The sequence below is a fragment of the Gallinula chloropus genome (assembly GCF_964237585.1).
Source record: "Gallinula chloropus genome assembly, chromosome: Z".
NCBI classification, from domain to species: Eukaryota; Metazoa; Chordata; class Aves; order Gruiformes; family Rallidae; genus Gallinula; species Gallinula chloropus.
Window position 1 is genome coordinate 70,059,798 of NC_140089.1, and position 13,350 is coordinate 70,073,147.

Sequence of the window (13,350 nt, forward strand, 5' to 3'; positions counted from 1 at the left end):
CCTTACAGAAGCATACTAGCTACCAAATATCAAACACCTAAAGTTTTAATGCTTAATACCTGAAGTGTTTTCTAAAAAACTGTTTTGACTTCCCACATTAAGTGACAATCATGGCTGTGTTCATCAGAGAGTACATACACATGCTGCAAGCTTCAGTGTTTGATATTTGTTTAAACAAAGTGTTTCAAAAGCTCAACTGTAAAGAACATTAAGTGCAACCATTTACTTAAAGCACAACAGAATAAAATTTAGTTTGTCGTTGAAGTTTTAATCCCATGACTCAAATGCACTTGTAGAAGACATCTTCATTCCTCCCTGCTTCATATTGCCCATTCCTCCATTGTTCTAGGAAACAGAACACATACTAGTTTAGAATCAGTAACACTTTCAATGATTTATCAGTAAAAGCCACTAAAATTCGATTTTCACTTTCAGTATGCATGTCTCAATATATACAATCTTTTAAAAATAAAACGGAAGCTCTTTCATCATTAGGCTTGTATACATAAAGTTTTTTAGACCCCACTCTGAAATTAATGGATTCTAAGCAATCTCAGATTTTATCATGTGTGGGAATAATCCTCTACAAAGTTTAAATACCAACCAGCTCTGATACCCAACACAAATCAGTTCACAAAACCTCGGGAAAGAATTTACCTCTCCATTTCTTATGTAAGAATGACTATCTGCATTAATTTCCCTAAGAAAATACCTTGCCTTTGGGAAAAGGATGAATGCTAGTCATTGTTGTGGTTTTGCATGGAGGGGTTCTGGAAGGGAGGGTGGTTCAGGGGTGGCTTCTTCAAGCAGCTAGAAGCTTTTCCCCCTAGGCCTCACCAGCCAACTCAAGGCCAGACCCACCACTGACCAAGGCTAAGCCCATTAGCAATGGTCACAGCACCTCTGGGAATCCCATTTAGGAGGAAAAAAAGCCCACAAGCAGCTACTTTTCCACCAGAGAAGGGAGTGAGAAGGTGTAAGAAACTTTCAAGACACCAAGAAGGGGTGCAAGGTGCTACAGGAACTGGAGAGAAAGATGCCCTGCAGCCTGTGGAGAAGACCATGGTGGAACGGGTGTTCCCCTGGACAAGTTCATGTAGGTCTCTCCCCACAATAGGGATCCTACACTGGAACAAGGGCAGAGAGCATGGAGACCTCCCCTTGAGGAGGAAGGAGCAGCAGAGACAACACATGACAAACTGATCCCAACCCCAATCCCTGTCCTCCTGTGCCACTTAGGAGGTGGAGGGAGACAAATCAGGAACAAAGTTCATCCCTGTAAGAAGGAAGGGATGGGTGGACATGTTTTAAGGTATGTTTTATTTCTCATTATACCACTCTTGTTTTGATTAGGTAACAAATTAATTATTCCTCATTGAGTCTCTTTTGCCCATGACTTTAATTGCTGAATGATCTCCACCCCCCCTGCCGGCCCTGTCCTTATCTTGACCTGTGAGCCTTTCATTACATATTTTCTCCCCTGTCCAGCTGATGAGGGGAGTGATCGAGCAGCTTTTGGGGGCATCTGGGCTCCAGCCAGGATCAAACCACCAAAGGAAGATCTTAGCTTGAAATTGAGCTTCAGATACTCTGTAAGCAGTGAGAATAATTACTTCTCTCGTTGTCTCTAAGAGAGTATTAACATTTGGAATGCAACTGAGATAAAGGTCTTACAGAAGCAAGAGATCAGAGATAGGTTTTTGATGAAGGCGTTAAATTCCAAGTAGATAAAAGCAAGACATACAAACTTTAATTGGAAAACAAGTAATTCCAAGTAGGAACATGCACAGAATTTAAATCCTAAACTAGTGCAGTCATTTGAGATCTATGCCACCATACTGTTTTATTTACTTATGCTGTATTTAACATCTGGTATGAGCAGCACTAAGAGACAAGAAGGCTCCTCATCCAAGAGGATTTTGACATCTATCAGATTGGCTATAATTAGCTGAGTTGAGTCAAATGATGTCCTGGTTCCAGCCAGGACAGAGTTAACTTCCCCTAGCAGCTGGCCCAGGTGAGCGGAGCTGGCCCAGGCTGTTTTCCACACCATGTGACATCAGGCCCCCATAAAAGGGGCTAGTCAGGGAAGGGGAGGTCCACGTGGTTCTGGGGGACAGTATGAGTGTGGTTGGGCATCAGACTGTCAGTAAAGAGCTCTGTATTATCACTGTGTGTGTGTGTGTGTGTGTTCTATCATGGGCTCTGTTGTTCTCCTTGAGGTGCTATGTCAGTGACCATCCTTATCCCAACCTGTGGGACTTTGTCTGTTTGTCACCTTGTGGGAGGGGCGCCAGTGGTGCTCAGCCACTGCCTGGGGCTGAACCACACCAAACAAGTACTTGACTGACCACTTTATAACACACAGAGACTAGTCTTGATGTTCTCCTCCCTTACATGTGCAGCAGAGAAACTTCTGGAACTACATCCTTTGCATAATGTACTTTTCTTTCACAAAGTAATTCTTGACACTAATCGACCAATGCCAACTAGTAAGACTTCAAGTCAACCCTGTGGTGCAAAATTAGTTCCAGATACACTGAGCACTCTGAAGATGCACAACTAGAACATGGGACACGGTTCGAGTCAACACAGCATCAGCGCATTACTCTGGATGCATATTGCTAAACACACTTTTGTACTGAGAGAACTTTCTAAAAGTCAGGACTTACAGTTCATTTCCAGACTTACCCTTTGGGTATTAACTGATGTAAGGTCTCTTTCTCCTTGAAAGCCAAAAGCAATTTCCTCCAACCAAACAGGAACTTCCTGCTGTGCCTACATAATTAGAAAAAATAATTTTGGAATTTTGACTGCTTTATCAATTAATATTAAGAGTTCCATAGCTATATGAAAAAATAACAGTTGTTGTGGTTTACCACCAACAGGCCCATGCAGCCACTTGCTCACCATCCCCCAGCCCTGGTGGAATGGGGAGACAATCAGAAGAGTAGAAGTGAGAAAACTCACAGGTTGAGATAAACAAAGTTCAGTAGGTAAACCAAGGGCTGCGCACACAGGCAAAGCAACACAGGAATACATCACCACTTCCCACAGGCAGGTAGGTGTTCAGCCATCTCCAGGAAAGCAGGGCTCCATCACACGTAACAGTTACTTGACTAGACAAATATTGTCACTCCAAACATCCTTTTCCCTCCTACAGCCCCATAATGTACAAAGCATGATGTCATATAGTATGGCATATCCCTCTGGTCAGTTGGGGTCAGCTGTCCCAGCTGTGTTTCCTCCCAACTTTTTATGCACCCCCAGTCTCATTGCTGGTGGGGGTTGAGGAGCAGAAAAGGCCTTGGCTCTGTATGGGCAATGTTCAGCACCAACAAAAACACCTGCATAAACTGAAAACACAGCCCTGTACTAGCTGCTATGAAACATTAATTCTATCCCAACCAAAGCCAGCACATCAGTACTGTAAAATGACATCCTAAAGAACAGAAAAATTTAAACACTAAGATTTGAAACTTACACCTGAGAGCACTTTAATTAGAGATTGTGCAAGATGACCATCTGTATTGTTATCAAAGAAGCAAACTGCTTTGCCTGTATTCCCACAACGACCAGTTCGTCCAATTCGGTGTATATACTCTTCAATGTTGGAAGGAAGATCAAAATTAATAACATGTTGAACATTTTCAATATCCAGACCTCTTGCTGCCACTGAAGTTGCCACAAGAACTGGACACTTCCCAGAACGAAAATCCTGAAGAGCTATTTCTCTCTCTCTCTGTTCTCTATCGCTACAAAGAAAACAATGGTTTAAATGGGTATATCAAAAAATCTTCAGTATTATGTGATACAAGTTAAAACATGGCCAGAAGCAGCTCTCAGGGGGAAAAAAACCCACATACAAACCCTCCCAAAATCACCAAACCAACACAGAACACAAAGAACAAACACTACCAAAGCTTAGGTTATGAATTTTTAACAGATTACAAGTAAGATGCAGCAATTATTTTAACGTAAGGCTCTAGAGAATTTCTTTTTCAAGAACCAGGGACAGTCATGTATTAAACTCATTAAATCCTTAATAAGATCCACTTGTATAACTCATTGTTTCTTAATGTCATAGTTAGAAGCCCTTCTTTACTGCAGGGATCCAGAATAGCAAAGATGAAGTCTACCTACACTCCTCTCCATAGGCCATTTTTCAGATAAGACCAGAAAGTGTAGCCAGCCAACAGTAAAGAACTTGCCTTTTGCTTACCATCATGGCAAAAGTAGATTTGCATTTTAGAAGAAATTTGACAGATTAGCCAGTACTTAAGTAGAAGAGTAGATCAGAGTTTAACTCATGTTCATGGCTGTCCAAATTAAGGAACAAATTAGAAAGCTAAAATCTAGTGGTCTTCTGAATCTAACATAGGACTTTTAGTGAAGTCTGGTATGACCACTGCTCCAGAGAACAACTAACTTGAACTTAAAACACAAGTATCAGTAACATTCATGACAGTACAGCAGCTTCCACAGAACCTGTTTGTCTCTTTGTAAGTATACCTTAACTTACAGAAATGCGTTCAGAACCTCCTAGCACACAAGTCAGTTGTGGAGTAGCAATTCAAGGTTAGCCAAAACCAGAAGGCCTGATCTTCTCAGAACAGCCTTTCACACACCCTAAAAACCGATAGGGCACAGGATACCACTAGCATCTTCTATCTGCATGCTCAGATCGTTTTAGCCCATCTACAACCTAGATATTCTGATGTCTGTCAGAACACTGTCCAAAACACCCTTTTATAGACAAGAATTCTAGTTCCTCCTATTAAAAGATGAAAAATACTGCCAGTTTACATCCATGTGCTACAGATCACTGGGAAATCTCAGAATTCACTTTGTTGTGCTATTATTTTGGTATACAAAGACACACTACAGAACTACATTCCTGCTTAATATGAGAAATACCATCTTTTTAGATGGGGTTAGACCTGGAATTAGCAACTATTTCGCCTTGTTTCCAGTAAACATTCAAATACACCACACTAATTAATAGACTACAAACCAATTCACCATGCAAAAGCTGTGCCCATGAACACATCAAGGCAGTAGAAATGACAGCATTATAAATCTATATGGTACATGACTCAGCTTCTTCAAAGTCCTCAGACTTTGAGGAAGCCGTTAAGACAGAGTGGAAGGTCCACAACTGCTACCTGAATTCACGAGCATTTTATTATCTCATCATTAACATCAAAGGTCTGGTGTTGACCATACAAGTAATGACGTATACTACATATAAACAACTGCTGACTCTACTGATTTATTTTAGCAGTAGGTTTAGCTTCATCTGTTCATATACAGCATTTGAAGTGTAGCCACAGAGATGTATACTCAGCTAATGGTGTGAGAACTGGCCTTCAGAAACACTACAGTCTCAATCAGCTGGAGCTCCTGAGGATTACAAGGCTATCTGAAACAAGGCAAGCTAAATAAAAGAGATATGGTCAAACATGAAATCTCAATAAAAGCTCAGTAAGATACACTACTAAGTGACTTCTGCTTAATAATATTACCTTTCACTTGAAAAATACTTACCCATGGATGGTAGTGGCTGGTATTTTTTCTTGACAAAGAAAACTTGCAATGTAGTCTGCTTTTCTCTTTTTGTCCACAAATACCATGGTTCGTTCAGGACCTATGTTAATCAAGAGTTTAGATCCACTACAGTTTGAAACCTGATGCATTTGCACTATCCATAGAGCTGCAGTTGCTTATATAGACAAATAATATAATGGGTCTATAACGAAGTCTTTAAAGTATGATTGTACTTTGTGTTATCTACCTGAATTCAATCCATCAATTCCTACATCAACACAGAAAGCTACGTTAAAACAAATGCACTGTATTTTTCTCCTCCAAAAAAGGACAAAATTAATGTTTTTCTCTCTGACAAGTATACACTATCTTTCTACAGCATGTGGCTAAAAGTAGCACACCATTCTCAATGCTCAACAGCAAGGCACACAGACCATTTTTTAACTCCAAATTCCTTTCAGACAAAAACTGGAAGAATCCCAGCTATTAACAAAATGTAGGCCCAAGTGATCACGTCAATTTAAGACACCTGCAATCTGGAAATAACACTCCCAGATGCTAGTATATTGTAACTGACCATATCAAAAACATGAATGTCTGGTAGGCTTGCTTGCTAGTACTTAAGAGATGAGATCTTGACAAATACCCCTAGCAGAGACATGCCTTAAAAACACAGAACTTCAAGCTCTGCCTCAAGCTCCCATCTGCAGTCTTGTAAAGCATGTACACACACAAAACAGAATGGAATCATAACCTGGTCAATAGCAAAAGCACCAGTTTAAAAACAAGTAGCAGGTATTCCCTGGGAAACAATTACCAATAAGGAAAGTTACCTATGTTTTGTAGAATTTCCAGCAGTTTATCCCTCTTGGAATATTGACGAACCTGAAGAATTGTCTGCTGAACATCCCTGCAAGCTCCACCCTCATTTCCAACCACAACGAATAAATACTGATGTTTCAGAAATTCATGAGCTAGCCTTCAAAATAAACAAAACTAACTTACTTATTTGCACTTTAGGAGCAAGTGACTCTACCTGTGTGTAAGCACCACCACAACAAATAGGTACATCATTCCTCACAGTATTTACATGTGCGTTTTGTCAAAAAGTCTGTATTATTTTAAACAGCTGTACAAAAAAATACTTGATCAGGAAGACAACACACAGAATGATTACAACCTTGCAGCTTTTTGTAATAGAAACATTGCATGTTCTGGCCATCTCAAGGGTTACATATACATGCTTGTAATAAAAAATGGATTACAAACACTCACAGAACTGTTGTCAGACCACTATTTCATCACTAGCTGGGCTGACCTTTTCGGTGTCAAGTTACACCAGGAAGGTTTAGATTGGATATTAGGAAAATCTTCACAGAGAGGGTTGTTAGGCATTGGAATGGGCTGCCCAGGAAAGTGCCGGAGTCTCCATTTATAAGATGGTTAGGTGTGTTGCTGAGCGACATGGTTTAGTGCTGGCTGGACTTGATCTAAAGGGTCCCGTCCAACCAAGACCATTCTATGATTCTGTGCCAAGAAGAATCCCACACAGGACAGAATTCAGAACAGGCCTCCAAGAGACACCACTATCCTTTCTGATTGTTGAACAACAGCACAACTTCAAAACACAAATGCCATTACATGGCATTTAATTATTACCTGTCATAAGCAAAGGTCAAGATTTGTAAAGACAGTGTTCTTTCTTCAGTTATGCCTTACATGGGTAATCTGAGAGATCAAACTTGCCAAAACAGAAAATTCCTTGGAACACCCAGTAGAATGGGTTTTACTGAGCTGTATTAACTCACCAATACATAACTGCACTTTGTGACACAAAGCAGCTTCCACTGCAGTAATATTCAGATGGTGAACAAGTTAACTAAAACCAGACAATCTCAAGATTAAGATCAAATTCCAAAAAAAAAGAGGAAAGTCTCTACAAATGTTAAAAGACTGCCCTAAGGACTTGAATGTACTACCTGATTTACTGGTGTAACTGCCATTAAAAAGCTGGTTTTCATGGCAAATGAACAAGTTACTAGTGACTTAAATACATTTGGTCTTAATGTCTCACTGTTTTAAGATTTCAAAGAGAAATGTGGTTCTGAACTAGAAGTAAATTTTAAACTTTTTGAAAACAGAATAGTAAAAAACACCCCAAAAAACCAAACCAGGAAGGAACAGAAGAGAAGGCCTTCTAATAGGAGATAAAATGCCCCAAATGTTCAGCTGAAGTTCAGTCAGGTAGGAAATGCATAATATTCTCACATGTACCCAGGAAGAGCACTGGTGATCAGGCCAAATGTTTATGTAACAGCAGACACCCAAATTCAGGTACAAAACCACACAGTATACTAAAATTAAATTTGATTACACTCACAAAAGTGTAGGAGAGTCTGAACCCAACGGGGCCAAAGAAAGCACCTTGTCCTCTACTACCAAAGTTATTTATTTACTGTCTAAAGTTACTTTGATAGCAAAGTATAGGAAAACTTGAGGTTTCCTGATTCCAGAATCAGAAAGGCAATTACATCAATTGCTCAAATGGAAACATAAACTCCTGTGATTTACCAGTACTCAAGATACCTGTCTCCCTTCAGAAGTGGAAATACTGAACAGTTTCCATCCACCTACTGGGAATGGGGTGCTTTGTTCTGTTACTCTCAGGTTCAGCAACCCCATTACCATTTGTTGAAGACTCTTATTTCAGAGTCTGGAAAGTGGAACTTCAGGAGTAATGAGAAGTAGAGCTTTAAGATACATCCTTGAAAATGACTTTAAAACTACTGAAAACAAACAGAAATTTTATGTGCTAGTAAGAATTGTGTATCAGAAAGGTTGGTGACGTAAGCAGTAACTGGGATGCCTGGTTATGTTATGTACTGGTGCCAAAGACAGCACTATCAGAGCTGCTTGCAAAACAGCAAGATCACTGGTTTTGAGCTTGCACAAGAGTGAGGAACAAGAAACTAAAAAGGGCAACATGAGGACTCTTGGAATTTTAAAGCCTTCAGACCAATTTCACAAGTTAAGAGTTCCCACGTAAATTAGGCCCCTAATCTATATACAAGTTACTAGGAGTTCTGTTACCTAAAAAAGGTTATGCAAGGAATGTTAACATCATAGCTTTTCACTGTCTGCTAGAAAATTATGAACTTTTAAACTACGGAGCACTTATAAGTCTGTAGAAATTTAGCTCTATACAAACACATCTTCAGGTATCTGTGTGTGTGTACCTGTATCTAAATCCCCATTTTCACTTACCTCTGAACTTCTTCAGGAAATGTGGCACTGAACATTAGTGTCTGACGTTGGTCTTTTGGTGGCATGCTTGGAAAAGAAATCAGTTTCTTCATATCTGACCCAAAACCCATATCAAGCATGCGGTCTGCTTCATCTAGCACCAAACATTTCACATTGTTCAAACCAATCTGGAAGTATTTCAGTGAAAGAGAAACTGTATTAGTTCACTGCCAGTGTAATACTTACAGAACGTCCTAATTATCAAAATCCACCTTGTATTTCTTTCTTTTGAGTAGAAGTTAATTATACACAAATAAAAACCTAGATGCATTACATTTTTCTTTGCATCTTAACCTCTTCTTATCTTTTTAAGCTGCACTCATTCTAATAGCATGCATACACTGCCATGCTTCAGAACTTGGTTCAGCAATGTAAACCGAGATGGAGCCTACAGACTATTACTCAGCATACTCTGAGTTTTAGAAAGGTTCTCATTTAACACTCACATTCTTAAAAAACTCTGTTCTCATAAAATTTATGTCAAAAAGCAGTTTTAAGGACAACTTCACTATTGCTGACAAAGACTGTCATTTTGACTAGAAGATTGAGAACCACAGAAAACCGATCTCCACTCTATTAACAAGAGGTGTTTTTCCAAATTTTGTTTGTCCAGTGCAACACCACTGAGCCACCATTACAATACGTAGCAATTTCATTTTGAATTTATAATGGTAAATTCAAATGTAGTATTAGACCTGGACTTTTTCATATTAAAAAATAAAAATCAGTATTAGCACATATAAAAGAATTAGTATTACCGAAGTTTAAGACTGATAAAAGCTATTACAGCAAAATAAACAGGACATCAAAAATCTGCTATGGAATTCTCCATGACAACCAAGAGAGCATGTGTCTTCCATCTCTTTAAACTACAAAATCGGAATAACACTGCAGTCAGCTTGATTTAGACTGGTCTAATTCTGCAATGGGCCCTGAAAGGGACTGAAGAGATTTGGAATCACAGTACTCTTTAAAAAAAACTTACATTATTTAGGTATTAAAAAAAAAAGCGCAGCTCACTTGATGTTTAAAGTAAGTGCCTTTATAAAGGCAGCATACTGACCGGTTTTCATTGCTCTATCCTTGCTTCTATTGAATCTGAAGCATGAAAACCAGCATGTAAAAAGCTACAGGAGTTTAGGGAATTCAGACGAAATTTTAAGACCTTACCTTCTCTCTTCCAATGATGTCTAGAAGCCTTCCTGGAGTGGCACATAGTATATTACAGCCTTGCTGTATCTGACGAATTGAATGACCCATTTGTGTACCTCCATAGATCCCAACAGGCCTTATACAAGTTCTACCATATAGAAAAAAAAAGACTGTGTGAATAGGCAGTGTACTTTCACGAAGACATGTAAAGAAATACTCAGATATACCATAAAACAGCTTAGCGTAGTTCAATTCTGCCATTATACAGTACTGCTTATAATCATAAGACTCAAGACCAGAAACTCCCTCACCGTAACCTCAGAATTCCAGTTCATACTAAATAATAATGCAGACTGCATAGACAGCTAACTTAAGAACGTTATTTCACCTGCATTCTTCCTTCTCCCATCAACTCAAGTTATTGGCAGAAAGAGCCAAATAGTGTTACACTTATACCTGATATATGGCACGCTTTGAAAAAGCAGAACCAAGTAGTATGTTCCCTTAGAACTTCAGAACTGATCTTTCTACACCATGAAAGAAAAACTTAAAAAAAAAAAAACAATCAGAGGCAGATCATTATAAAGGAACTAATTACATTGGCCTCACAGTGTGCTGCAATAGATTGTGAGCCCATCTGAACACTTAACTACTGAGCCCTCTTCCTACTAGTTCTTGGTTAGAGCTAACAAGCAGACCTGTATCAGACCTTCTGCTGTACAAAACTACCTCCACAAAAATTACCTTAATGCAGCTTAAAATCAAGTTTGGAAGCTTATCTTTATAACCTTCCGCTAAGGTTTTTACATGCACACCCTAAGTATTTTCATACTCAAGCTGTCTATACTCTAAAGGTACTAATTCAGCTTCATGCACAGCAATGGTGAATCAGACAAACCTTGTAAAAATTCACGTTTAACTGGAACTTTTCAGGAAGCTTTAGTCAAGAATAGAAACAAGCAGGACTCTACGTTTATCTACTCTTCAACATGAATCTACTATCAATAAATACAAGTGTTTCATATTCCTATTTGTGAACTAAACCAACAAGCTGAGAATATCATTAATCTGAACTCAGCAGTATGAATGGAATTCTTTAAAGACAACAGATTCACACCCTGACATTCTTAACTACCCTCCAAATGTAGGTTATCATGCTTTGCTGCAAGGCAGCTGTAACAAGCTTTCTAACTTCAAAAGCTATTTTATTGTTAAATATCCTGCATCTAATTAAAATAGTATAGTGAATAGAACTAGCCACATAATTAGAACAGTTTTAGGCATTAAGAAGCTATTCTTGGCTACATGCTTAGTAAACAGAGATGCCAATACGATGTACGGTACCTCCCAAGAGCACAGATTCCCTCTTAGCGCAAGTCTGCTTCAACAAAGGCAAGTCTAGCTCAGTCAACCAGATTTTCACTGGCAATGCTCTTCACTCCACATAAGAGTAACAAGCCATAACATACAGATTTAATTCTCTTCCTATGCACTGGTGAAACCTATCACTTAGAAACAGAAATATCACTGGCAAACTAGTACAAATGTACTGTAATGCAACATCTAAGGGCTCAGTGATACATTTAGACCTCCTGTTTTATTTTCAAGTGGTGGAGTTGAAAGAGCTTGCCTGAGCTGTGAAATTTCTGTCCAAGACAACACTTGGAAGCACAAAGTCACTAGAAACCATCACTTTAACTAAAACTCCCTAATTCATACAGTTATTTGTGACTTATGTATAAATTACATAAAAATTTAAGTTACATCATTTAAGAAATTTCTCTTTTCTCATCAGTGAAGATCGTATGACACAAAGTTTAGTAGTAATCTCCTCTTCAAGCTGAAGTAAGCCTCTTCCCTCCACTTCCACCAGTATCAGTAAGATTAAGAATTTAAATTCCTAGCCATATACTTAGAAACATGCTAGCCAGTATTACCATCTAAATTCAACTATTTGTAGTCATTTGATTAGTACAGAAATTGTTTTCAAAGTATTCATGAAAGAAATTAAGCACTACTGATTCGGTCAAAGCAATAATCAATAGCAGGCACCAGTGTAGTATCATACCCATATACAAATTTTCTTGCTTCTAAGAAGATCTGATTTATCAATTCTCTAGTTGGGGCAACAATAATACATTCTGGTTCTTGCTGCTCTTTAAAGGCACTGGCAGTTACACCATCTCTCATCATGCGGGCCACAATTGGTACAAGAAAGGCTGCCTAAAAAAAAAAAAGCATCTTTTTTTATCCTTAAAATTTTCAATCACACTGGAAGCTACATATCAATCTTAACACGGAATAGTACAGCACACTACTAACTCCAGGAAATCAGACAACAAAAGGATTAATATTAATGCACTGTAAGTATTTCTAGCTTACTTCTTTTTGTTTAAAAAGCATGGTAATATTCCCCTGCACCTTAAGAGTCTAATAATGCAGGAACAGTTCTTCAGGCAGTTTTGACACATCATGCTCACATACATTGATAAAGGGATCAAAAATCCATTAACATTTACTTACATGTTTTACATTATCATCACTAGATTTGTACAGTAATCATATAGTACTGTTCTCCAAACTACTACAACTTACCAGTTTGGAACACTGCTGTACCAGAACCCTTTTAAGACTAGTCCCCCCAAAACCCCTATCTATTCAGCAGTCCCAAAAGCATTCAGAGCATTATTTTTAGGCTTAGGACACTTCTCCCTCTCCAAACACAAGAGTTTTTTTTTCAAAAGAATTAACTAAGAAGCTACAAAACAACAAAGCTAAAATTCCACAGTGAACAGCAAAAAGCTTACTTAAATTCCAAATCATACAATCACAGATTGGCTTGAGTTGGAAGGGACCTCAAAGATCACCTGGTCCCAAGCCCCTGCCACAGGCAGGAACACCTCTCACTATCGCAGGTTGCCCAAAGCCCCATCCAGCCTGGCCTTGAACACTGCCAGGAAGGGGGCAGCCACAGCTTCTCTGGGCAGCCTGTGCCAGGGCCTCCCCACCCTCATAGGGAAGAATTTTTTTCCTAAAGTCTCATCTTTCTTCTTTCACTTTAAAGCCCCTTGTCCTACCACTACACTCCCTGATAAAACAGTCCCTCTCCAGACTTCCTGTAGGCACCATCAGGTACTGGGAGGCTGCTACAAGGCTTCCCCAGAGCCTTCCCTTCTCCAAGCTGAAGAAACCCAACTCTCTCAGCCTGTCTTCACAGGAGAGGTGCTCCAGCCCCCTGATCATTTTTGTGGCCTCCTCTGGACTGGCTCCAAGAGTTCCCTGTGTCTTGTATACTGGGGACCCAAGAGCTGTACACAGCACTCCAAGTGGAGTCTCATGAGAGCACAG

At 39.2% G+C, this 13,350-nt stretch overlaps 1 protein-coding gene across 1 annotated transcript in view; it reads right to left on the reverse strand.

Annotated features, from left to right (window-relative positions):
• Nucleotides 1-267: 267 nt before the first annotated feature.
• DDX4 (DEAD-box helicase 4) overlaps nucleotides 268-13,350 on the reverse strand; it is a gene marked incomplete at both ends in the record, with an annotated part of 30,544 nt that continues 17,461 nt past the window's right edge. The window contains 8 exons of the mRNA XM_084278505.1: nucleotides 268-345; nucleotides 2,692-2,778; nucleotides 3,485-3,755; nucleotides 5,548-5,647; nucleotides 6,381-6,526; nucleotides 8,812-8,978; nucleotides 10,021-10,150; nucleotides 12,071-12,225. Coding sequence (XP_084134631.1) covers nucleotides 268-345; nucleotides 2,692-2,778; nucleotides 3,485-3,755; nucleotides 5,548-5,647; nucleotides 6,381-6,526; nucleotides 8,812-8,978; nucleotides 10,021-10,150; nucleotides 12,071-12,225 — 1,134 coding nt within the window. The remainder of the gene's footprint in view (nucleotides 346-2,691; nucleotides 2,779-3,484; nucleotides 3,756-5,547; nucleotides 5,648-6,380; nucleotides 6,527-8,811; nucleotides 8,979-10,020; nucleotides 10,151-12,070; nucleotides 12,226-13,350) is intronic.